At 45.0% G+C, this 26117-nt stretch overlaps 2 protein-coding genes and 1 non-coding gene across 3 annotated transcripts in view; all 3 read right to left on the reverse strand.

The window, feature by feature from the left end:
- Nucleotides 1-10639: 10639 nt before the first annotated feature.
- LOC119399486 (uncharacterized) lies at nt 10640-19246 on the reverse strand. Its single transcript, XM_037666290.2, has 6 exons — nt 19029-19246; nt 18684-18777; nt 18494-18599; nt 16308-16512; nt 15389-15579; nt 10640-10929 (listed from the first exon to the last, which is right to left on the reverse strand). The coding sequence occupies exons 1-6, from the start codon at nt 19168-19170 to the stop codon at nt 10873-10875; spliced, it is 795 nt and encodes a 264-aa protein (XP_037522218.1). The 5' UTR covers nt 19171-19246; the 3' UTR covers nt 10640-10872.
- Nucleotides 19247-19806: 560 nt separating this feature from the next.
- On the reverse strand, nt 19807-19898 carry Trnai-uau (transfer RNA isoleucine (anticodon UAU)). The gene is given in 2 exon segments: nt 19807-19842; nt 19861-19898. It is a non-coding gene; the product is annotated as a tRNA-Ile (tRNA).
- A 1000-nt stretch (nt 19899-20898) lies between these two features.
- Nucleotides 20899-26117, reverse strand: part of LOC119399487 (spermatogenesis-associated protein 20) — a 48093-nt gene continuing 42874 nt past the window's right edge. The window contains exons 12-13 of the mRNA XM_037666291.2: nt 24648-24847; nt 20899-22531 (exon numbers count right to left, since the gene is read on the reverse strand). Of these exons, the coding sequence (XP_037522219.1) occupies nt 22271-22531; nt 24648-24847 (461 nt within the window). The 3' untranslated portion in view covers nt 20899-22270. The remainder of the gene's footprint in view (nt 22532-24647; nt 24848-26117) is intronic.

Genomic DNA, 26117 nt, shown 5'->3' on the forward strand with positions numbered 1-26117 from the left:
CTTTGTTCTCTCATACACTTTGTTGCAAGAATGCATTTTTCGGGCCCGGATCCCTCAATACGGACACAATGGAAACTTCAAATAGTCGGGCAGATCGTGAAACTTTTACGCCTGAAAAATTGGTTGATCACAGTTGCACTGTCTTCACAACAGCTACATTTCTGCTTTAACAAAACCTTTAGCATGTCCTTTGAGTTTTGTCTAAATGAAGTTTGGATACACAGTAAAATGGCTGTGTTATACATACTCTCTGTTACCAAGACATTCTTGAAATGCTCTGGTGTAACACGATGGCTGCTGCCCAGCTTAAAACTTTAACGTAGAATAACTTACAGCCTAACACAGTTATTTCACGATGAACATCCGCCAACTAGGCCAACTCGCGATACTGCTTCAGCATGTTGAAACTTTCCAGACGTGAATATAACAGTCTACTTAAAGGTTCACAGCACTCTGGCTTTTTTCTTTGATGTGCCATGTAGGGATACTTCCTGATTGCCGGCGAGGGCTACCCGTGCCTCATGGAACCCCTGACAGTGATGCCACCTTTCCGCAAGCCGCTCCAAGACGAGGCCGAAGCCAGCTTCAACGCCATCTGCAACCGAGCCCTGACGGTGCTGCATGACGCACTGACCCAGATAACGGGCCGATGGAGACTCGTGTTCGAGAGACGTCTGTCGACCGTAAGACAGCGGACAGCAAAGGTACGCAGAAACCTGTCAAAGGTTTGCTTCAACAGACAAAAAAAGGTGTATTTGGGGCGTCTTCTGCCAGAGAATGACAGTTGCCATCTATCTCGTGTGCTTTCACCACGCACCCGGTACTTTCTGGTTACGAATGGCATACACCCTATCAGCGTGATGTAGCGCTGTTGACGGGAGAGCAGCAAGCGTGCAGTTTTCAAGGAAGGAAGCAGAAGCGAGCCAGATGATGCTTACTGTTGTGTTGCAGAAAGACACCCCCACATGCTACCCTCTCGCTTAGGGTGTACTATGTGAAAATGAGGGGATGCTAAAGTGAAACGGTGTAAAGGACAAGTTATTTGAAACTCTGTTGTCATTTATATCGAGATGAAAGGTTCATATGAGAAGAGAATATGAAGGTCGGAGTTTCCATTTTGAATTTCATGCTGTAAACCCGGCACCTGAACGTCAGCATACATGGTGACACATATTTCATAGTTTTCATTTCTTTTTTTTTTTTGTATTTTGGCCTTGTTGGCTCAGCAAAACATTTTGAAACATGCCAATTCCCTCACTTTACAATGCAGTGTAGTTCATTTTCACCAATAAGCATTTTTGTTTGATCAAATTTTGACAATCTCCAAGCACTTAATTTTGCATATGGGCATACAGCTCTATGCGTTTTCTGTTAGTGTTTTCTCTATGCAGAATTAGGTCAGTTGGTAAACGTGTTTACTTCTCTCATTTTGCCTCTCGCCCTGTTATTTGCAAATGTCATAATACAGAAGGCTCTGTCTTGGAGGCAACTGATGGGTTCTTGGGACATTCTATAAATGTAAAAGCCCACAATTTCGTTCTTGCCTTCTGCTGTAGCAGCAACCAGAAATTACTTGTTTATATTTTAGTGTGTGAAGGAGTAATGTCCTAGGTATTCGAATTCTACTGTTATGCTGGTAGTGTAACACTCTACAGTGCAAAACAGTGTTATGCAATGCCGCTGTGTAATGCACAGTCATTCTGATCGACAATCCAAAGTGATCTGGCACTGCAACTCAGTTCTGCGGAATAGTTAAGAAAGGCAAATTGAAAACCACCCATTTGTAGCACGAAGCCACAAGGAAATCTATACGGATTTCTCAGAAAGAGAGCTTCTTATTGGCCGAAAAATTCGTCCTGGTCTGGGGATCGATCCCAGAACCAATGCCTTTCCGGGTCAGTCGCTCTATCTACTGAGCTAACCAGGAAGCTAGCAAATGGCAGCACAGGGGCGAATTCATCAACAACTCGAAGCACATGGACACATATTATCGCAAATCAATTCTGGGGGATCCCGCAAGGTGGCGGAAGTGTTAATGAGCATTTTTAATCTGGCATTTTTAAGCAAGAAATCTTCATCCATAGGTGCCGTCGTTACCTTGCCACTTTCCTTGTTATTGTGTTACCCCAATCAGTCTTGTGTTATTGTAGTCACGATTTTGACGTCACACTGTTACTGCTTCATGCACTAAAGGACTCGAGTCAATCAAGGGCTCACTGTACGTCCTCCAATTCCAGGTGGTGGCAATCTGTGCCATGATCCACAACCTGTGCGTGGACGAAGGTGATGTGTGGTACGACGTGTCGGACGAGCCATCACTGGGCATGGACCCTGCGGGCGACTTCTCCTGGTGCGTGCCGGGGGACGAGGAACTGGACGACGAGGGGGGCCTCATCGCCCGCTCAAACCTAGCACAGGTGCGTCCCCTGCCCTGCTGTCTCAGCCGGGTGCTTAACGCAAATGCTATCACTTAAGTTACAGCGATATAGTAGATCGATGCTTGTTGTGAACTTTCGTTGCGAATATTGTCACTTGGTAGTGACGGGAAGAATTCAGCACCCCAACCAGCAAAGATTGCTCTTTTAATTGGGCAAACTTATGCCCAGCAAAACCATAACACTCAGAGTACAATGTCTAGCGGTCAGCGCGTCTAGCGGTCAGCACGTCCATCGGTCATTGAAAATTTGCCCTGTGAGTGCAAAGCTTGTGTACAATACTCACAGATTGGAACGCGGCATCGTTTTATGTAGTATAACAACTGCTAGGCACAGTTGTTCATGATAACCGCATCATGTCGCTGCAAATCTGGCTGCTGAAGGTAATGTTGGCTCTGATGTAAGTGTTCGAGTCAAAATTACGTCATTATGACACGAACTGTAGACACTGGAAACAAAAGTATGTGCATTAGTTAGCCCTAAATTTTCACGTTTGAATCCATGAGTACAGTACGTGGCATTTCGTGTTGCGTAGGCAGTGTGATTAGAATCATCGACATCGTTCGGGAGTGCCCTGTTGCATTCAGGTGTGGCTTGCGCCAAGCAATAGCACGTGTAGCAGTTTTGGTCTCTGAAACATGTTCACATTGAAAAAGAAAGGCAAGCACGCTTGAGAGTATTATCAGCAGACTTTGTTCCCTCGCAGAGCCCCACCTGCCGTTGTCGATTGCTGAGACTACATTAATTCGTGCCTGGTCTTGCAGTAAGCGCAGAGATTAGTCGTTTCAGTGCGTGCAGCGTGTGGAATGGAGACTGAAGCAGTGTGCATATTTATGAGCCATTTCAATGTGCCATCCAATGCGTGTCTCTGACATTTACACTGAGCCTCGGATTGCCCTCTGTGTGTCTGTGTGTGGTTGAACCTGGATTCATTCGAACTGAATTTTTAACTTGTAAACAACTAAAACTAAATTCATTGTAGAGAATAAGCTTCAAGGTGCACTATCTTTTCAAAAGCGATGACGGTTAGAAGCCACCAGATTCTGGCATTCTCATGCATACAACAACTTAGCAGCGCCAGTTATTCCTCTGAGTAGCTATGCAGAGAAAAGACTAGTATAACAACAGATGTTGTTGTTGTCTCTTTTCTGTTTCAAATGGGTGGCTACGGCGCCCTGAAGATCCTTGACTGGCTCGGTGCATTAAGAGGACATTAGTATGCACCATGAGAAGGTTTAGAAAGGCCACCTGAAAGAATATTTGGATAAATTGGTTATAAATGTGTAATACAGTAAGAGCTCATTAACTTGGATTTCACATAACCAAAAAAAATGTCCGAATTGCATAATGTCAAGTTATTGAAAGTATTGAGAAAACAATAATCAAGTGGCTATTACATCAGTGCACTTTCATTTTCTTGACGAATACGTAAAAGCAGTACTTATTTTGCATAAGAGCAGTGTAAAAGCCGCAATTTTCTTCGTTCGCAACTTCATTCACCGTGGATCAAGACCCCTGTGCCTTAAAGGCCAACTCCGGCGATTTTTCGAGGTCAATGGATCTCGATGAAATTCGCTGGGTACGTTCCTTTGCACGTTTCCGTCATTTATGCCTAATTACAGGCTTGAGACATGCGCAGATTGTTTGCAAATGAATTTTAAAGATTGTCTGCAAACGCCCTCCTGGCTTCCCACAATTATTGTCAACATTGCGTCTGTGACGTCAGTATTGGGAAGGCGGCGGAAGTGACGCAACCGAGGGCACCGCTAACTTCGGCGCTTCGGCCGCTACAGCGAGCATCTGCTGTGCACAAGGCGACAGACAGCGTTGGTTTGGTCGGCGCTTCGCTGGTCGTCCCGGCTGTCACAGTTTTCATACTATGCGCCGGCGTGACTGGCATGCCTTGCATGACTTCCGGTTCGTTCGTAACAACGTCTACGTCATACGTAGACAGTACACTCCGTTGGGTTTCGGTTTCGGTGTTGCGCGTTTTTGCTTATTTAAAATTATTCTACAATTTGCCGAGTATTTCTGCTATCGGGCCCGTAACAGGAGTGTCTCAGGAACATAAAAACACCATTACTTTGACATGGCCAAAAAATCGCCGGAGTTGGCCTTTAAACCGAAATGGTATGTAGTATGGGATGGGTTCTCAACCCATCCCATATTACATACCATCACCACCAACACCCCCACGCTCTCATAATGATCATTTTTTCACAGGAATAATGCCCGGCAGCTGATCGCTCGTCCAACAGAGCATACCATACGAGTGTTATGCCAGCACTCGGACCACGGCTGTAGTTCTTCATCTTCAAGAGTTTCCTCCATAATTGAGCTTTGTGTAGGGCTTGTGCGAATATTTGAGCACTTCGAATATTCAAACGAGTATTGCGGTATTCGAATTCGCTTCAACACGAATATTAATTATTGTAAATTTTAAAGTATTTGAAATGAACGAATAGACATACATAAACTGCATGAACTGCATGTAACCCCTGTAAAGGTGGTTTCACTGCAGTGAAGCAGGGCTATACCATGAATACACCTATCCAGGGGAAATCCGCACTGCCGCAAAGCCACGCTTCAAGGTTAAATAACGTATTAGCCTTGCATCAGTTCATCATTTTTGAAGTTTAAAAGCTTGTTGTACCGGCTTATATGCTCTAATTATAGCAAATTTTAAAACTTAACATATTTTACAGGTTATCACTTGCATTCTACCGGAAGTCAAATCCTGCTACTATTCAAAGTTGCTTCCACTTTGAACCAAAAAGAATGACATTTGCACATGCCTTGTTTCAACTTTAAAAAAATATTGTGCAGGTTAGTTGGCTCATGACAAATCTGCTCATTTTTCTCTATAATATGTGATATATACTATTTGAATTCACTTCGAAATTATTCTACCAAATCACTATTCGCTTCAAGTTTGCTTCGAACCTAAAATTTACTTTTCGCACAAGCCTAGTTTTGTGACATTGCTGGTCAAAACAAAGCTACTGAGTGCCGCATCCGCGTTGACAAAACCGTGGCAAAACCACACAATCAGAGTGTCCTTGCACTTCTGAAGGCACTTGCATGGCCTACGACCAGAGTCAAAACGAAACTGCGGAGCACCGCATCTGCTGCTGAAGAAGCCTGGCTCGCTAATGCAGAATCATGCATGGCAATTACGCAGTTCTGAAGGCACGTGGTGAAAACGAAACTACTGCTTGTTGCAGCTTTGACCCCAGTCGCAGTCGATGCTATCATGGATAGCACCCACACAGTTTGCGTGCGCCGAGTAAAAACGAAAACGAAACAAGTTTGTCGCAGCCGCCGAAGCCTTGGTCGCCAACGCCGCAACTATGGTATGATTGTGGATGGTGACCACGCCTTTCTAAAGGCTCGAAGCATTTTTGGTTGTTCACGAATGCCGTTTTCGCTTATGCGTCACACATTTGCGGTACTTCGCGCTCAGCGTGCTCCTAGGATCGTCTCAATTAACCAAGTCCCAGCCAAATATGACCGAACTAACGAGAGTTTGATGCCATTAAACAATACATAGACTTGCTGGGACCAGAGAACACGTCCGAATTATCTCATTTTCTGAATTAATGAGCTTATGCTGTAGTATACGTTATGCTATCATCACAACCTTGCCAAAGTTGCAGCGCTTGTTAGTTCTCTAAACTTTTTTTATTGACAGCTATTGAATTTTGTCCAAGCGGACAATGCCTGCATGTGGCAGTAAGCGTGTGCAGTGCATATGCTAGATGATGGCCACCGGTGTTTTTGGCTCGTTGCTCACAACATCCAATCTCTGAAGTCTACACCAGGGTGCCCATGCTAGATGCACATTAAAGAACCCCAGGTGGTCGAAATTTCCGGAGCCCTCCACTACAGCGTCTCTCATAATCATATCGTGGTTCTGGGACGTTAAACCCCAGAAATTATTATTATTATGGCCATGCTGGTTCCCAATTTCCGGGGTGCACCTAATTTGGGTCCATCAATATTAGTGGCTAGTATTCTTTTGTTGCTCACACTTCTTTCCCGAGTTTCATTATCCTGAATGTAACAGTTTGGCATGAAGGCTTGTCTTTATCTATGTTAAACTTGAAACAAGCAAAATGTGTGACGGGGTTTGGTGAGGGGCCCTTTAAAAGTGGCACTATTGATTGTATCGACCTCACCCCTAAAAAAAAGCTAGAGCCAGTTCGGCTTCAAAATGTTTCATCTTTACTTTAAAATCTTTTGATTGGTGCGGAACCTAGTCTGTCATTCAGATATTTGATTGCAACTCTTGCTTTGAAGTTTTTGTGCATAGCGAGCAAAGTGCAGCCTTCAACACACTTTTTGATTGTGTCCCACAGGCCCTTCTGACTGAAAACGCCTCGTGCCAGGTACAGTTGGAGCACGACTACTGTGGACCCGAGGACGAGTCTCTTCCCGAGGAAGCCGACGAGGCACTCATGGTGCGCAACTACAACTTTTTTATTACTTAATTAATTTATTTATTTCAAAGTACCTTATAGGCCCCCCCATGGGGAGCATTGAGCAAGGAAAGCATTGTAAGAGAGTGGCCGACAGCATGCACGTCGAAGCTTAGATGGGTATGACATTTCAGCAAGCACGGCAAAACCGGCTTATTAATGTGACAGACTGCAGGCTACACACACCCAAGCACCAGAAACATTGTACACTCAAACCTCGATATAACGAACGCGGATATAGCGAATTATCGGTTAGTATAACAAAGTAAATGAGGCATAGTTGTCATGATACAACATTACAGATATACGTTTATAACGAATTTTCGGATATAACAAAGTTATTTTTGTGGCAGATGTGAGTTTCTTATAATGAGGTTTGAGTGTATTTCAAAAGGGCCTTACTGGCACAGTGCCGAGCGGTTTGCGTTAGCACGGCCTCAGAAACGCCACCGCCCATAAAACAGTTACGTGTCTGCCATTAGACAAGCAATAATCTCACTAATAGGACGGCATCCTTCAAAGTGAATGGCTGAGGGTGCCAGTACAGATTTGCTGTTCGTAATGTGTTGCAGTTGTGCTTAGCAGAGCCTTGGCGTACTGGAATGCAGGAGGTGTGCGTGGAAGACGGTGTCATGGAGGTGCAGGAACCCGTCGAGGTGTACGCCGTCGAGCAGCCGCAAGAAGAAGGAGAGGCGGAAGGTGTCATGAATCAGGATTACCTAGTCGCTGCCGAATTCACCCTGTGACTATTAAAGACTTACAAATTGTACAGACCAGAAAAAAACAATGTAGCTTGTCTCTCGTTTGTCATTTTTTTTGCAGTCCTGCAAGATACGGGTGCTAGTCCTGCAAGGAGTGTTCTAAGACACACGGAGAATTGGTGTAGTAACGGATGGGCACGATTCTCGCAATTACTGAATAAATTACCAGATAAGTGCTCGTGCTGTCGCCTTTCTTCTCTGTCCTCGTTTTTTGCGCTTGTTTCATTTTAACGTTCCAACTCGCCCAACAATTCATTCTTTTAAATTACTGGATATAGTATTTCTATGCGTACATGTGGCATTTCTGTAAATACCATCAGTGGTTTCAGTGATCTGTCTGACCGTGAGTAACACCACACACACGAGTGCATCAGTGCAGCACATAATTTAAATGAATTAACATAAAGCTCTCTATTGAGCAGCCAGTGGACAGCCAATGAGAGATGAGCGGAAGGCCATCCACAGCGTGCAGAGTAAATAAAGATGTTCCAACAAATGAATTTGAACCCGGGCCTCCAGCACCAAAGTCCGATGCTCTGACCACTACGTCGCAAGTACCATTGGGTGGAATACAACATTTCTAAAAGTTAAAAGCAGCAAACCACATCAACACTTGTACAGTGGTTGCCTAGCAAAACTCACTCAATTTCCATTTAAACTACGGACATAAGCTCTCAACCTAATGTTTTTGCATAAATTTGAAAAATATTTCCAGGGTATTACATGCCAAAACCATGACATACAAAAGTGGGGGCTCTTGATTAATTTCGACAACTTAAGAGTTCTTTATTGAACAGCTATATGCAGGTATGTACGTAGATGGTTTTGTGTAGTGGCCTCCACAGCCGAGAATGAAACCAGTGTCTTGAAGTTTAGCAGTTTGGCACGCTAAGCAGGCGAGGTTTTTCTTAAGGGACCTTTGAAAAAGTCTCAATTTTGAAAAGCTCCATTGAGCTGTTGGCACATGTCCTTCAGATCATTAACAGGCTGATATAAGCATTCCACACAAAGTATGTTATAAGGTTCAATTATAAGAATCATTTTTGGGGTTTTACGTCCCCAAAACCGTGTCGTATGGTTTCAGACATGCCGATTTCGACAGGTTTCAGTGCAGACCGTTTCAGCTGTTTCGGGATGTCACTCACGTAACACAACCTAACCGTTCACATCATCTAAAAAAAAACATACAAGGGACCCTTTAATTTCAGAACATTCCAAAGCTGAACCAAACATGTTCTGAAGCTGAACCAAAAGAAAAAACTAGTGCGCTTGACATCGGCCACTGTGAACTCTCCTGGGTGCCTACTGCAAGTACAGTTGTGAAGTAACAATACGTGCACCTATGCAGCTAGACACTCTTTGCGCAACTGCACACTTCCGTGACGAAAGCCACGCAATATTACATGTGTTCAAGAGAGTTGCTTGTTGGACAAGTTGGTACATGTTTACGTTCGAAGAAAGCCACTAAAACATGGAAATAGGAAAAACTGAGAGGCAGAAAGCAGACAGTCGTAGAGAGAGAGAGAGAAGAGGAAAGGCAGGGAGGTTAACCACACGAACGTCCGGTTTGCTACCCTGCACTGGGGATAAAGGAACAGGGAATAGAAGGAGATAGAGAGAGAAGGAGAGCACTGCACGTGCAAAGGGGTACAATCAGTCACTGAGACTGGAGCTTCTCTGACCTACACGACATCAGCGCTCTGGCATTCCAATGGGGAATCGCGGCCTTTGAGAGGGCCGTGGGCGAGCCAATGTGTGATTACTGCAGCGCTGAAAACGCTGGATCGAGAACCTCCAGCAGTTGCAGGGCAGTTCGGGCAGTCGGAGTGTTTAGCTTATTCAAAAGCATGAATATGGTGTTCAGAAGAGAGCGAAGCATCGTAGCAATGTCCTTGAGCCGCAGCCAGAACCACAGCCAAAGCCACAGCACCACACACAGCGACTCCAATGGTTGCAGCAGACACAGACCGAGTCAACGACAGCGCTGGTTCCCCACGACTTGCCCGAGAAAGACAGTCATAGAGGTGGCTATTAACAACAGACGCCCGCCACAGTGGTCTAGTAGTTACGGATCTCAACTGCTAACCCAAAGGTCTCAAGATTGAATCCCAGCCGCATGTTTGATGGCAACGAAAATGCCTAAAGCCCATGTACTTAGATTTAGGTGCACATTAAAGAACCCCAGGTGGTCAAAATTTCCGGAGCCCTCCACTACAACGTCCCTAATAATCATATTGTGGTTTTGGGACATTAAATGCCAAGCACTGACGTGTAATGTCGAAAAAATGTCTGCTCCCAAGTTCGTACAGAACATGCACAAAAGTAACTTAATAAACCAGTGTGCTAATCTTATTGATGCGAATCACCACTATTCAAGAACTCCACACTCTGCTTTCTGCCCCTCAGTTTTTCCAATTCACACTTTTCAGTGGCTTTCTTCCAGTATTACATCTGTTAACACGACTCTTCACCTAACATGACGCATTTATTTGTTAATTTACTGATTTCACTTATTTACCGTATTTATTCGAATGTAAAGAGTCTTTTTTTTTCCAATTTTTGCTACCCAGCGTTACATTTGAATACCGAAATTCTATTTTTTCTTCCTGGACGCAATGAATAGTCACCCCTCGCGTTACAATCGAGTAAATACGGTACTCTGTTTATTCTTAGTGGACCAGTGGAGAGTAGTGGGGTTTGCCCAATTTCTGTGGTGAATACCAACCAGTGGTTTTCTGTTGACAACGTAACTGTTCGCAGAGCAACAATATATGTATTCCCATTTCTCATACTCCAGTTCACCAGATGGTGTTTGAGCTCAGTCTGAGTGGCGACGGTCTTATTTTTCTAAAATCTGAAGGTAAACTCCGTTCATGATAATTTTCTGTTCAGTAGGTAACTGTTCATGGAATTACGCATGGCCAAGCTTTGCTATAAAAAAAGAGACGCAGAAGCGACATTCGAGCAACCAAGCATATCACTTTTAATGTCGATCGAGTCAAAAAACTTTCTCAGAAGTGTGCATAGAATGGAGGTGTGATGACTTCTCTGCGCACTCCTCTGAACAACGAGAACATTTTAATGCCCCTAGAAAAAAAAATATTGTAAAAATAAAAAGACCAGCTATCTCTCTCTCTTTCCCGCCGGCCGGCCAGTGGCACAGGATGGTGGTCGCAAAAGCAGGCCAGCAGACAGGTGCTACGTCTTGCAGATTTCGTCTGCCAATCGCTGCAAGACGGACAGCAGGGCATTCCCCTGGAAGCAATCACAGAAATGCACTCGGTTAACAAGTACTAGACGAACCATTACCACAGTCAAACCTCAATATAACGAACACAGGTATAACAAATTAACGGTTATAATGAAGTAAATGAAGAATAGTCTTGTCAGATACAGTTACAAATAACCATTTATAACTAGGGGTGTGCGAATATTCAAAATTTCCAATATTTTTTTAATAGTGTTTGCTATTCGATTTGATTCGCACTGGAATTTTACTATTCGAACTATTCGAATTTCCCAAAGACAAATACAGTCAACGTCCGATTGAAAGTTACCCCTTCAGATTTTCACTACGCTTCACCTCACTACGTTCTCGTATTGCGGCAAAGCTGTCTTTCGAGCTCCTTTACGGCCGAACTTAGCCAAGACAGTCAAGATCAGATTAGAAGTAATCCCTAGATTTTCAATATGCTTCACCTCATCACACCCCGGTATTGCGGCAAGGCTGCCTTTCAAGCTCCTTTACGGCCGAACATGGCCAAGACACAGTCAAGATCAGATTAGAAGTGGTCCCTAGATTTTCAATATGCTTCACCTCATCACACCCCGGTATTGCGGCAAAGCTGCCTTTCAAGCTCCTTTACGGCCGAACTTAGCCAAGAGACGGTCAAGATCAGATTAGAAGTAATCCCTAGATTTTCAATATGCTTCACCTCATCACACCCCGGTATTGCGGCAAAGCTGCCTTTCAAGCTCCGCTACGGTCGCAAATGTACGAACTCAAGAAAACGCTGGTTCCAACATGGAGGTGAAAGATGTGGCAGAGGTGGGGGCTGATTAATGCTGTTTTGGACTTGAAACTTAGGCAGGAAGTCCGAAGAATCGGACGCTGGAGCTTTTTAGCATCCAAAATTTCAGATGTTCTTATATATCGACGTCTACCAGGCACATTTGGAACTCCGGATTTGAAGGGAGCACACCCTTGTCCGCCACACATCAGTTGGGCTTCCACAGAAGTTTAAAGAGGAGGAAAGGCTGAGGAAATGGCATCTTTGCCTATCACGTGTAAAGTGTTGTCGGCAACACTTTGGTTCCACCAAATCATGTACATAAATACAATTCAGCCTCTACATTGCCTCATTCTTGATAAGACAACTATGAAACAGCACCCCGCCAGTGCTTCATCAAGCTAGCGAAAACAAACACTTTCATGTTGCTATCTCATAAGAATATGCTTGGGAATCCTCTCTAACTTCCTTTTCTGCAATTTCGCTTCAAAGTATTCGAAAAATATTCTAGAAATATTCGAGAACTATTCTATTTGATTCGCACTCACATTTCAATATTTGAATTTGCTTCGCACCCAAAATTTTGCTATTCGCACAGCTCTATTTATAACGAATTTTCAGATACACTCAAACCTCGTTATAGCGAACACGGATATAACGAATTATCGGTTATAACGAAGTAAATGAAAAGTAGTCTTGTAATATCTACAGTGTTAAAATTAACGTTTATAACGAATTTTCGGATATAACAAAGTTATTTTCGTGGCAGATGAGACTTTGTTATAATGAGGTTTGAGTGTATAATGAAGTTATTTTCGTTGCAGATGACACTGTTATAATGAGGTTTGACAGTACATATAGTGGAAGTCTGAAGGAAGGCAGCTATATGCGGGCTTGGCAGTAATTAACTTACGGTAATTATACAAGAGATTCTCGTTAAATGTAACCTAAAGGGACTGGAAAAATGTGTTCCGTTCAGGAGTTCAGTTTACCGGTAGATGAACAAGGGTGCAGAATTCAAGTACGAAACCAACCATGCATGTTAGAGGCAATTGTTACATTTAAGCAGAGATTTCCACTTACTGAGAGTCCATTGTGATACTTTTTGCTGTAAATAATTCTACTGCGCTCCTAACATGCAGTGAAATACCTCCAAGCGAGTAAAATTTGAGAAAATGACTCGTCACTTTCCCAATTACTTTTGACTGAAATGTAGCATGTCCACTACCCTTGCGGCGCAAAAAAAATTAACAATAGAAATGACAAAAACAAGTTAATCTGAGTGCCAAGCCTCAAGTGTGGAAATGAGGCAGGCCCACACAAAAATGCCGTGTAGCATTCCAACTTGAGGCTTTGAATAATGAATTGCTGGAAGGCTGCTGCTCTCAAAACTCCAGACAATGATGAACTTGTGCTAAGGTAACCTCAAAGTAATTTCATTACTTTTTAAAGGTAACAGTAATGCAATGTCATTATTAATTTTGTAATTTGTAGTGTAATTTAACTACATCTAAAAGATTCCATAAAAGTAATTAGCAACATATTTTGATTACCTTTTAGAAGTAATTTTGTTGTCTCTGCCTGTATGTATAGCGAAGGAAATATTCCTTGGCCTATTCCCATAAGGTTGCGCTATTGGAGACCAGCGCTGGATAGGTGGCGCGCCGAAAAAGGGCGCCTGGCGGGGAGTCGCGACATAACTCAGCCGCTCGCATGGCCTCCGCGCCGCCGGCTAATCTCGGAGGCCATGCCGCTCGCACTCAAACGACCGGCCGCACTGTACCGCGGTGAGCGCACGCGCGTGTGCCGTTCCCGTGCTTCATTTTGGCGCAAACAGCTCGAGCAGCCATTGCGCCAATGATACTGCTCTATGGTTTAGAAAAAAAATAACTTTGTCTGAAGGCTACTTTCTCAAGAAAGCATTGGAAAACGGAGACAAGTCCTACAGAGCAGACTACGTCTGTGCATACGGCGTCAAAGAGACAGTGCTGTGCCTTGGTGGCGACTCCGTCGTCACCATTTTCTGATTACGCCCTGGGATTTGTGTCAAGCTAGTGCAGGCTCACAGCCTCCATTGATAAGTACGTGCTGCGTCGATACCAGCTGGCCACTACTGCAGTAAAAAAAAAATAAGAGGCAAGGAGTATCTGCGTCAACGTTTTTCTGCCGTGGTATGTATGCCCAGCCCACGGTATGTATGCACGCGGACGTTGATCAAGCAAACCACCGTGCTAGCATAGCATGTATGGTGTCGCACTGTTATGCTCGAGGGCGCGGGACAGATTCCCGGCCACGGTGGCCGCATTTCGATGGGGTTGAAATACAAAGAACACCCGCGTACTGAGATTTATGTGCACATTAAAGAACCCCAGGTTGTCAAAAATAATCCTGATTCCCACACTTTGGCGTGCCTCATAATCATACCTTGTTTGGCACGTAAAACGCTATAGCAAGTGTCGATGTTGATCAAACACGTTTATTCTAAGCAGGCACAGGCAAGCGAAAAAACTAACACAGTACGTTAGGCGAATTAAACGGCGAGTAAAAATCCAAGATATTTGACCCTTTTCTAGCGAGGCATATAATTGCGATGGCACTTCGCCGCGGCAGCCAATAAACAAAGAAGCTTTACCGCATCGGCTGACTCCAGTAAGCTAAGCTTCGAGTAGTCCGCTGATTTGTTCGTGACAACTCTGTCTGTAGCACAAGTAAAGTTCAATGGAGGCATCCATCGCGGGCGTATTTCTTATAACTTTGCAGCGGCTTCGGCGCGAACGTGCCCCCGTACACATCTCGTAGACAGACAGCTTTCCTTCTGCGTAACTGTTTGCGAATGATGCTGACTACCTGCCTATCGTATCATTCATTGCACGCGGTGGCATCAGAAATGAACTTGGTGGTGGTCAGATGAAAAAATTGTTACATATGTTGCATCCTGCATAATATGTACGTTTTTTTACGACAAAACACCGATTAAATTCCTCTCGTTGGCCCCAGTTTCCACTGGTGGCCCTTACTATCGAGTAAATCTAGCAGACACGCGCAATTCGGTTTAGAAACCAGCCCGACGCCACTAGACAGTAGAGCAAGAGCAGAACATACTGTGCTCACCTGACTGCCGGGATGCAACGCCGCATCCGTTCATATTCATACGTTTTAGAAGGAAAAACATAGAAGGATACGTCCTCCCCCATTTCTACGTATTGTGGCAGTTGAATGCGCAACAGTACCGCCAGCATCCTCTTGTTTTGTTTCGGCGATACGCGCCCGCATCGCCTCAACCAGTCGCCACTCTCGTCCGCGGGAGCGGCTGGAGTATGCGCGCTTTGGCCACCAGGGCGGCCGCGGAAACTCCAGCGCTGGTTCCCTATACAAAAATCAGCCCGTTGACCATGTGGCATGCAAGGGTGGCATGCCACATCATGTGGCATGCAAGGGTTTGCTAAACATGTCTAAAGAGTTGAAAAATCTGGCATAGTTGGCATCAACACAAAGGGTTCTAAACAAAAACCTCTGTGTAACTAAAAGTGTAGCTCCGCGCGCTTTTTTATTTCACTAAAAGGAGACCAATCACAGCATCCATACAGGATGGAACCTCCAAAACTGTCGCTTAAGAATCAATATGCAGCATGAGTGTGCCAAAAGTTTTCTATTGTTGACCAAATGGCACCAGTACTTTTCGAGTTCGAAGGTCGCGTGCTCACCTGGGTCTCGACGGTGCGGCTGACCTTCTCGAGCGTCTCGTTGCCTGCCTCGACCGCCTTGAGGAGGCGCTCTTCGAAGGTGAGCTCTCGGCGGATGCGCCTCCGTGCGGCCGAGTTGAGGTGCGAGGCGAGGGGGATGGGCATCGACTGCAGTGCTCCTGTCACACTGCCTTCCACGGGCTCGTACACCTCTGCGGATGCAAAAAGATGGCTGCTGAACGGGTCGCCCAAAAAGCGAATCAACCGTAGAAGCAATGATTGAAGGGACACTAAAGAGAAACATGATTTCAGTCATGTTATTAGAAGTGCACCCTTGAACAATACCAAAGGCACCCTCTTACCATGGAAAGTGCTTTAAGATGTACTGACATGAATTTAAGAAAATTTCGTATCGTTGCGCAAGCATCAGTAAGCATAGCAAAGCTACCTCCCAAGCTATATTTTCGTTCGTTTCACTGCAACTGGTCAATTATTAGCAGAGGAAACGCAGCTAAAGTGTTCTGTTTCGCAAATATCACACCGAAATCCCCCTGATGCAACATAAGGTATTTTAAGTTGTTCTTCTATATATCGCTGCTGTGACTACACAACAGTCTTTGTAACTAAGTTCAGTGTCTTCACATTTTACAAAATGACAATTCAGGCCACCAATATCGATAATATAGGCAATATTTGATTGACATCTGAGGCTAGTAGTCTTGTTTTTGTATCTTTTCTGTTCTATTGAGCACATATACAAATGCTATGAGTTAGCAATATTGGTATTTTATGAGGGCATTCATCCATTACTCCCTACAGCTGTGAGAGAAGCAGCAGTAGTGGAGCTGCTAATCTATTTATAATGCACCTAACCGCTCGCTGCAGTGGAACCTTAAGTTCCTCTTCCAAATATGATCAATTGGGCTTAATTAAGGCTCACCTGTCTCGACCAGCGTCTCGCCGTCTGCCGTGCTCTGGATGCTGGGGATGGAGTAGCGCTGCTGGAGGTACTGGACTCGTGGCTGCGGAGAGGGCATCAGCACGGACAGGGTGCCGTCGATGTCCTTCATGACTGTGTCCATGAGTTTGAAGTAGGGCCAGATGAGGCCCTCCGGCACGGGGTCACCTTCGCGCGCTTTCTTTTCCTGCAACGATGATGTATATATCTTACTGCTTAAAGGAATGAAAGAAGGGGAATTTAAGGGCTTGTGTTCTTTGTTAGGCACAACATTAATGACAACCAACACACAATCAAGCCAAGGAAAGTCAGTGGCACTGACCAACACTCCCTGGCTCAAAATGCACAAATATACCCGATAAAGTGAACGAGGAGACGACCGTTGCCATAACTTAATTGGTAAAGCATCGGGCGCGTTATCCGAAGGTTGAAGGTTCGGTCCCTGCCGGCGGCAAGTTGTCTTTTCTTCCACTTTAGTTTTTTCTCATCTATGTCACAACTACTACAAATAATGCCCCTATAGTTCCCTTGGCTTCACTGTCTGTTGGTTCTCATTAATGGTTAAAGGGACACTAAAGGCAAGTAATAAGTCTACATGCATTGTGAAAATAGCGTCCTAGAAACCTCGTAGTGCTTGTTTCGTGCCAGAGAAATGTTTTAGTTTGAAAGAAAATCACACTTTAGTGGTCCACATACCGTTAGGGCAATTAAAACTGCCCGCCTACAAGAACAGCCTTCTGACATAGCCATGCCTGCCCACAATCGCTTTACTACCCAACAGCAGGCGCTGCAGTTCAACAGAGCAAGGGGCTTTAGCGGAGTAAAGCCCCACAAAAATGAAACTTGCGTCGTTCTCAAGGGTAAAATGTTCTTTCAAGGGTAGTTTGAGTACTAGCGATTAATTTTACTGAGGCCCTACTAAGTAATCGGGATTGTGTTCCAAAATGTCCCACTGGCAGCACAAATTGTGTCCTACACTTAATTTCTCGATTGCTAAAGTGCTGCTGCGTACAATAGTGACGTTTTAGATGTTCTCAAGCACTTACCTTTCACTCTGACATAAATTGTTATTTGTCATTAGCGTCCTTTTAACCTAAATTGGGGACAATGCAGCAAGCCATGGAAAGGAAAATGATGGGTGTAACCTTAAGGGACAAGAAGAGAGCAGAGTGGGTCAGGGAACAAACGGGTGCTAAGGACATCTTAGTCGAAATCAAGAAGAAATGGACATGGGCATGTAGTGCGTAGGCAAGACAACCGCTGGTCATTAGGAGTAACTGAGTGGATTACACGAAAAGGCAAGCGCACCAGGGGGAGGCAGAAAGTTCGGTGGGCAGATGAGATTAAGTTGGCGAGGATAAGGTGGACGCAGCAAACACAGGACTGGGTTATTTGGCAAAACATGGGAGAGTCCTTTGCCCTGCAGTGGGTGAACTCAGGCTGATGATATTGTACTGCTGCAAGGACCAGGTGTGACTTAAGATTGAAAAGCAAATGACTGATCATTTAGTGTCTAACCTACTCTGAAAGAACTTATACAACCACTTAAAAACCTGTTTCGTGTAAAACATAATGAAAATGGCGAATCAGCTGCGTGATGCCACACTGAAACTGAGCAAGCATTCAGCCTCCCAAGTTGTTTTACTGCAACATCTGATGCATTACTGAAGCAAGACACGAAAATGACCTTAGCTGGTTTGACACCTTAGGTAGCATGTGAGGGTCTATTAATCAGCTGCCAGCTTTAAATGATCATGTGCAACACGACGTCATCACTGAACCAACCTGTACAGTTGTAATCACACTTTTCTGAAGTCTTTCGTTAAAATTTCCATGAGGCGCACGGTGCAATGATACCGTGCACAGTCACACCGCTTGCTAGGTCCATGTTCTTAAACCCAAGTGGAACTAGCACTGAAAGTTGGTACGGGATAATCACCTGAAAAACTGCGCAGTAGGACAGGACAGAAAAAAAAAAAGTACCCAAGTGGAACCTTGGAACTACGACGTTCCATCACGCGAATGGAAAAGTCATTCTCAGACACTGCAACAGATCGAGGCTACTTCGTTTACCATGTGAAGTAACTACCGCGTCAGTATGTGACTATGTGACGACTAATAACGTCAGTTTTGAAATGGGTGAAGACGGCATAGGTGTAGATACTCACAACCTCGGCCTTTTCAATGCGGTACTTGGCCATCAGGTTGTTCCATTTCTTTCGCGCCTGGTCGGCCGTCACGACGCCTCCGAGGCCGATTTCATCCAGGATTTGCCTGCGTGGAACACGGAGTACGGTTCATCGTAAAGCGCGCAAATAGACTGGCGAAGCAAACGACAGAATGAGCAAGGCCACGTACTGGTACAACGCCTTGGTGGTGTTCCTCTTGCCATTGAAGAAGCGTCGCTTCTCGTGCCGAAGTAGGATGAACTGCTCTGTGACGGCGGGTGACCCTGAAGAGAGAAAATGCGCACATACGCAATGACATCGTAAGTTCGGTTCATAATGCCCATGTCGAATCAAATTTCGTGCGCTCGGATCAGCGGCCGTCTAAGCCGCTACCTAACACGAAAAGTTCGCGAGCCACAAGCGAGACGCCTGCAACGGTAGTAGCACGTAGCTTAAAATGGTGGTCGGGGGAGGAAAGGCCTTGCAAATGGCGCCAAACGGTCGAGCAAGGACTCGGGCGCGGAGGGCCACTTACATTTCCTCTGTAGTGTGCTCTCGGTCGGGTCGTCGGCGAAACGTATCTCGTACACGGTGGGCACCTCGACTTCGCCGTCGTGCGCGACCAACGCCTGGCTTGAGTAGTCTTCAGATACGGATTGGGCTATGATTTCCGCCATGATGGCCAACTTTTCGTTCGGATTGCGCTCTTTGGCTCGGATCAGATTGGATAGGCTTAGACCGACTGCGGACGCGTGCACGCGCGCGGGGCCCCCTGGGAAGCGTGACGTCAGACAGTGACAACGAAGGTACCGTTTCTTCCGTCACGTAATGGGCGTTTTACTGCAGCGGTGATTGCCACGTCTGTGCACCGAAAATTGAAGCACCACTCACGCTTGCACGCTTTTGTTCCATCGTTATGGTTGCATTAGCATGTTTATGTGACAACTCTTATCAAAAGGGAACGCGAGAGTCAGAGCGCGCACATGTACTTAATTTTTTTTCTCTCGGGGCTTTCTTGACTACTGACATGATTTCACACGGCATTGATTAGCTTACTAATAATAAACAATGAAGTAAACACGGTGCATGCACGGCCAAGTGAAAACGGCCATATTAGTGGAAATGTCATTATAAAATAGCCTTTCATTAGCTCGCGCCCTTGCAAACTGTTGAAATGCGCGGGCCATGTAGCATCGAGACGATTACAACTTTTTGGTGATAAATTTTGAGCAAAGCAGGTTGTATGTGAAGTGAAATGTAGTTTTTGAAGCTATGTGAAATAAAAGAAAAAGGAATCAAAGAAAAAAAAATCATTCCCCAGGTGAGGCTCGAACTCACAACCCCGGCATAACTCACAAGTACTGTCTTATAAGTACCGTGCGCTAACCAATTGCGCCACTGGGGAGATGCTGACCGGCTTTCTAAAAGCCGTTATGAACTTAGAGCCGCTATTGTTGAAGTGAATGTGCGGCCGTTTCATTCATTCTACAGCTTGCTCATGCTTTTAACTTCAAGTACTGGCCCGATTTTACAACCAATGTTTCAATATTTCCGGGAACGGAGTGCATAGTCTTCATACGTTCGACAAAGCAGGTCCTGGCTGGACGATTCTTACCGTTCTGGCGCTGTTTCCTGAAAGATTTTGCGCGCTATCTTTAACGCGCGACTTTTGTGCGAGTAAAATACATGTACACCTGGCTCCCTACCGACGGGAAATTGCAGCGAAGCGCGCATTTACACGCCATCCTTCGTCTTGGTTCCCTCGCTGGGTAAGTGTGACAAAAATGAGACAAGTTTCGCAGATTCCAAGCGCATGCAACACCGACGTCTGTCGACAACGATTCCCCATGCGATTACGGTAGTTCGGAATTACATTACTGCATCATAATGACGACGTGCAATGCAAACTCTAGGTGGCTTTCAATGCAGAGAAGCTAACCGAGCTAACCTTCACTTTTCGAGATATGCTTCTTATCTGTATTACCGATTTCTGGGCGCTGTAGTACCCAGTAGTACCGATTTCGCAGGGTTTACTTTCGACCACGGTGTAAGAAACATAATTTACACCGTCTTTCGACGAATCGCAATCGATGAAGTGACCCTGCGTCCCACGTGAACCCTCGATCACGAGTGAGCCTCGATTGGGATCGAATTTCTGGACCAATACCGGTGTCACACGCTCCACTGGTGGCGATTAAGCCCGACCAGAATCAAATCTCTCAACAGTGATTGGCACCTTTTCGAAGCTAGCGTAAATCAGCCAATTACGATAGAGAAATTCGATCCGGATCGGGCCCGATCGCGATTTAAAGTGATTGTGTGACACCAGTGCAAGATTGGCTCTCCATATATATATATATAAGCGCCAATCGAAAGCACAAATTCAGAGACTGCATTGATCAGAAAAAAAAAGATTCAGAGCTTTATTGCACATTTATGGTTGACAGCTTAACACCTACCCACTTATAATAATGCCTGTGTAATTGCAGCACTTTTGATGCCCGAGAGCATTAAAAAAAACTATATTGCTTCAAGCATATTACATATAGCGCTTCACATAATTGTTGACTCAAAGACATGGCAGTGCATATAGAACGGACAATTTGCAGTCCTTCGCAGAGTTATTTAACTCATTTATTACTTATGTAAATACCACTACTTCTGCCATTTGTGGGAATTCTAGGTATACCCGTACGACAATAATCAGTGTACACATAATTTTACACAAGAACATAATATCGCTGCAAGCACTTCCACCAAAAAGCCGCGATAGTTGGTCATGTGTGATCCAACACGACCGACTAGAGTGAAAATATTAGCTAGTGATCGTAAACGGGCTCAACGATATACCCAATGGATGTAATTCTTGCCACTCTTGCCAACTTCTGGCTGTGAATTGCAAAGTGAACAACACATATAGAAACACTGGTGATACTAGCTGCCGCAGCACTAAAAGATAGTTTCAGTCAAGGACAGGCTACACGTTCAATTACAGTTCCAAATCACACGATCATTATTTTTCTAGCATCAATTAGAGGGCCTATAGAGTAGAAAACTTGAAGAACTAAAACACTAAGTGCCTTCTGCGGAACAAGCAGAGCTGAACTGATGATGCTCAACTCAGCGATGCGGTGAAGCTCTCAGGACTTTCAGTATGACATTATGTCATACGTGCCATATGTGTTGCATATGTAATTCACAAGCACGCACAGCAATCACAAACGGTCTAGGGAAGTCTGACCTTGACATAGCAAACACGTGGACACAACAAATTATCAGCTATACCGAAGCAAAAGATTTCTCGCCAGTGTGAGCATGTAACGAGAATGTACTCAAAACAAATATCTGGTAGTGTTATGAAAGAGTATTTCCATACCAAATTTGAATTTGTTAGAATTGCTCTAATCTGTATACCTTTCATATAAAAATACCAAAAAGATCATAAAGCAGTGAACAAGCAAAGTAGTGAAAAAGAAACAACTGAACCTTTATTCTTCAACTCCCAGGTCTAGCAACACCACTCTTGTGCGAAACGCAACAAGTGCCCAAATAAGTGGGCCTCTGCGAGCAGCTACTAGGGTATAACAACCTCCTTAACCAACTAACATCCCTAACGAAACAACAGTGCAAACAGGTGTAGACAAAAAACAAAATGAAGCAACAGTCTGTGTAAGCACTGTTTCTTAGCTTATGTAGGTTCGTGTTATTCCTCCACTGCATTCTTTGTGTCAATGCTCTTAGCTCCGGAAAACAGTGCGATACTACGTCTCGGGGACGCTACGTCTCCTTGGCGGTCAGAAGTGCTTCGAGCTTGGCAGCGGTCGTGACGGGCATGGCACACTGGAAGTCCTGACACACGTATGCGGCGGGCTTGCCGTCGACGCAGGTGTAGCCGTCGAAATTTTCCAGCCGCTTGCGCAGCGGGTTCTCGGGGTCCTGGTCGGCTAGAATGACGGTGACGAAGGGCAAGAAGTGCCGTCGCAGGCACGACAACAGCTCCTTGGTGCCGGGATCGTCCCGGGGCCCGGCAATCACCACCTGCCAGAACCAGTCGTCATACGGTTACAGTGGTGCGCCAGCATGTTCGAAAAGCTCAGGCAGTGACTATGCATGATTGGTGAACACATCTGGCATTAGTGCACGTATACAGTTAAACCTCGGTACAATGAAGTCAGCATGATTGGCAATATGCTTCATTACATCAAAATTTCGTTCAATTGAATTAGATTTGTGATGAAATGTATAGTCACCAAAGGACTAATATTTACGTGGAAAGCACAACAACAATGTTCACATAACACAAAAGTACAGAAAAAGTAATTTCTACAACATAAAAAAATCAGTTTAGTTCAACGTGACATCATGCGACCATGATTTGATGGCACGCCAGCAAAGTCCTTTTAACACTGTGCCCATATACGCCCTGTGTAAAAGTGAAAGAAATCAGGCCCGATGCGCCGTGGTAATGTGGATTAAACTAAGCTATTGCACCTATTCTGTCGCCACAGCTTGTCATCAGAACCTGAGGTGTCACCCAGAGTGGTGCGATGCCGATGCTATCGTGTTGCCCGAACCAAGCCACATGCTTCCCACTCTGTCCGATGAACGCGCAGCATCAAAAACCATTGTATGCTACAAAAACTGTATTTTGTTTTGTGACATTGTGCACGCAATTAAGAATCGAGAAATATCAAACCTCATTTTAACGAACACGGATATAACGAATTATCGGTTATAACAAAGTAAATGAATAATAGTCCTGTCATGGCTAGTGTTACAAATAAAGGTTTATAACGAATATTCGGATATAACGAAGTTATTTTCGTGGCAGATGCGACTTTGTTATAATGAGGTTTGAGTGTACCTGTAACGCCATAACGGCACTGACCAGCACTCTAAAGTTTACATGCACATAAATATCCAATAAAGTGGACGAGAGGACGACCGCTGCCGTAGCTCAATTGGTAGAGTATCGGGCGAGTAATCCAAAGGTTGCGGGTTCAGCTCCTGCCGGCAGCAAGTTCTCTTTATTCGCTTCACTTTCTTCACATCTATATTATAATTACTACAATACAGTTAAAACAATACAAATAACATCCCCTATACTTTCTTTGGCTTCATTATCTATGAAGTGGATGCGCTTGAAAGACGAGAACGAAGAATAGACGGGACACACTGTGTGTCCCGTCTATTCTTCGTCCCCGTCTTTCATGCGCATCCACTTCATCGACATGCAGAACCAACTGGCCCAACTAAATGCACTGACAAACTTCATTATCTGTTGGTTTTCATTAAGGGTGTATCCTCTGTACGAAGCCATTTTCGTATCGAGACTTCATTATGACGTACGTGGACTTTAAACGTGGTGTACAAGGCACTCTATCATTCTAGCTTTTGGCAGGCAAATGCATGGTAGCGAATGAGCATATGGTTAAACCTTTTGATAACAAAGTCCCTCCAACAAGGAAATGGTTTCGTTATATCAGAAAATTCGTTATAATTGCATACATGTGACACTGTTTTAATGGCGGGGCTATCTGATTAGTATTTCGTTATACAGCGGACTCTCGGTAAATGGAAATCTCTTAAAACGGAAGTGTTGCTGAAACAGAACAACTGCCCCTAGTATGATTGGTTTCGCACTCGAATTCCACACCCCTGTTCATCTCTAGGCAAATGGAACTCCTGTTAAACGGAACACGTTTGCCTGGCCCGTTCAGGTTCCATTTATTGAGAGTCTACTGTAACCGTAATTGTTATGGGAAAAAACAGCGCGCAGACGGACGCGACAAAGATAGGCAACACAACACAAGCACCGAGTTTCAACTGGTGATTTATTAGAATATACAGGTTATTTAAACATACACGATATACATAATGATCATGCGCAGAGGGGCTGGCGAGGGAACACAACAATGCAAATAGAAATGAAAATGCCAGCTCCTCCGTGCATGTTTATTATGTATACCGTGTATGTTTAAATAACCTGTATATTTGAATAAATCACCAGTTGAGAGTCAGTACTTGAGTTGTGTTACCTGTCTTCGTCCCATCCATTTGTGCGCTGTTTTTTCTCATAATGTATCACCAACTCGCCCAACTTTCAGTGTTGCTTCAGCGTATTTGTTACCTTGAGGTACGACTGTGTACTCACCTCCTGAGGCCCTGCCTGTAGCCGCATCAGGCCGCACACCATCTCAGGCAGTGCAAGGGGCACCAGGATCATGCGCTGGCCATACACCGAGGCCAGCTTCTCGGCACGCTGGCGCAGCTCGTCGCGCTGCAGCAGCACCGACAGCCGCACCAGGTTGTTCAGCGACACTGAGTTGGAGCTCGGCTCCGCCCCATCTTGGTCTGCGCACCAGAGAATGCGTACCACCGGGGCCGTGTTGTCAAAAATTATTTGCACAACATACGAGCACAATCCAATGTTATGTGGGCACTTTCAACCAGAACAACTTGCATTTTAATGGTCGCAGCCCTTCACCCATAGCTATGCTGCAGTTCAAATGGTTGTAAAACATAACACTGTGTATTTTTAAAGGGCCCCTCACCAGGTTTGACAATTTTGAGCTGACGAGCGCAATCCATGCACTAGGCGTTCACCATTACGTCTGCCAAAATTTGCAACGCTACGCGCCGCGTAAATGGGTCAAATTTCAAGCTGAACGCTGCTTGCCCTTCTTCTCGCGTCCACGCGCCCAGAGAATGAGGGGATGACGTACATGAGAGAATGGCCCTACGTAGATGGTAGTGCTGTGACGTCGCTCCTCTACGTTGACGAGTGTGCTCTGACGTCGCCAACAGTAGCACGTGACACTGTGATAATTATTTGACACGAGGCGTAGTTTTTGTAATTTGTTGCTTGAATGTATGAATAAAACTTGAGAGCAATAATAAAACACACAAACAGAATGTGTGCGTTTTCTTTTTTTAATTTTTACTGCGAATCGCAGCGAGATTCGAGACTAATCTACCTCCGTTTCGCACGCGTTCGTGTTCTCGCGCTTTGCACATCGTGCAGACGCCACCCTTTACAACGAAACTAATTTTCTACTGCGTTCCAGCGCTTATTAGGCTCATTTATCCTCCCGCGTCTAACTAGATGTTCATGCGGCACACCGCTAGTCTCGCGTCCGTACAAATGTAGCAGCTTTCGTGCTCAGTAATAGGTTGAAAGCCAAGTGATCGGCGAGGGCGCATTCGGCATAACTTGCAGAGATGAAGCGCAAAGAACGCCGCCACAACACCGCTCGCGTCTCGGGGGCTCGGGCTGGTTCGGGCGCGTCATGCGCTCGTGACATTCTGTGCGCATGACGTGTTCATGCGTATGCGTTTTTGTGATCCTTCCGCTCGCGTGCCGAAGAGGGCAGGGAAGGAATTTGGCTTGCGAAGGCTACGCGGGGCGAGCGGCGAGGGTTTGCAGCTCGCCTCCTCGCATCATGGTTTCGCGCCGCTACAAATTATTGTTTTTCTCAGCTTCTAACCGACCGATTAGAAAAATTCTTGTGGCATAATGCTCTTTATTGGGCTCGCAACAACTTGCAATGTCTAACTAAAATTCGTTAGGTCACCTGGTGAGGGGCCCTTTAAAGACGATAGTCTTTCTTGGGATACTTGAACG

This window comes from Rhipicephalus sanguineus, chromosome 7, assembly GCF_013339695.2.
Source record: "Rhipicephalus sanguineus isolate Rsan-2018 chromosome 7, BIME_Rsan_1.4, whole genome shotgun sequence".
NCBI lineage: Eukaryota > Metazoa > Arthropoda > Arachnida > Ixodida > Ixodidae > Rhipicephalus > Rhipicephalus sanguineus.

What these genes read in the sequence shown, in the direction of transcription:
- LOC119399486 (XM_037666290.2), bottom strand. Translation starts at nt 19,170, where the DNA reads ATGGCGGAAATCATAGCCCAATCCGTATCTGAAGACTACTCAAGCCAG. An exon ending in GAGCACACTACAGAGGAAAT is followed by an intron (nt 18,778 to 19,028) that starts GTAAGTGGCCCT and finishes TTCTCTCTTCAG; the next exon opens with GGTCACCCGCCGTCACAGAG. An exon ending in GCATTGAAAAGGCCGAGGTT is followed by an intron (nt 16,513 to 18,493) that starts GTGAGTATCTAC and finishes TCATCGTTGCAG; the next exon opens with GAAAAGAAAGCGCGCGAAGG.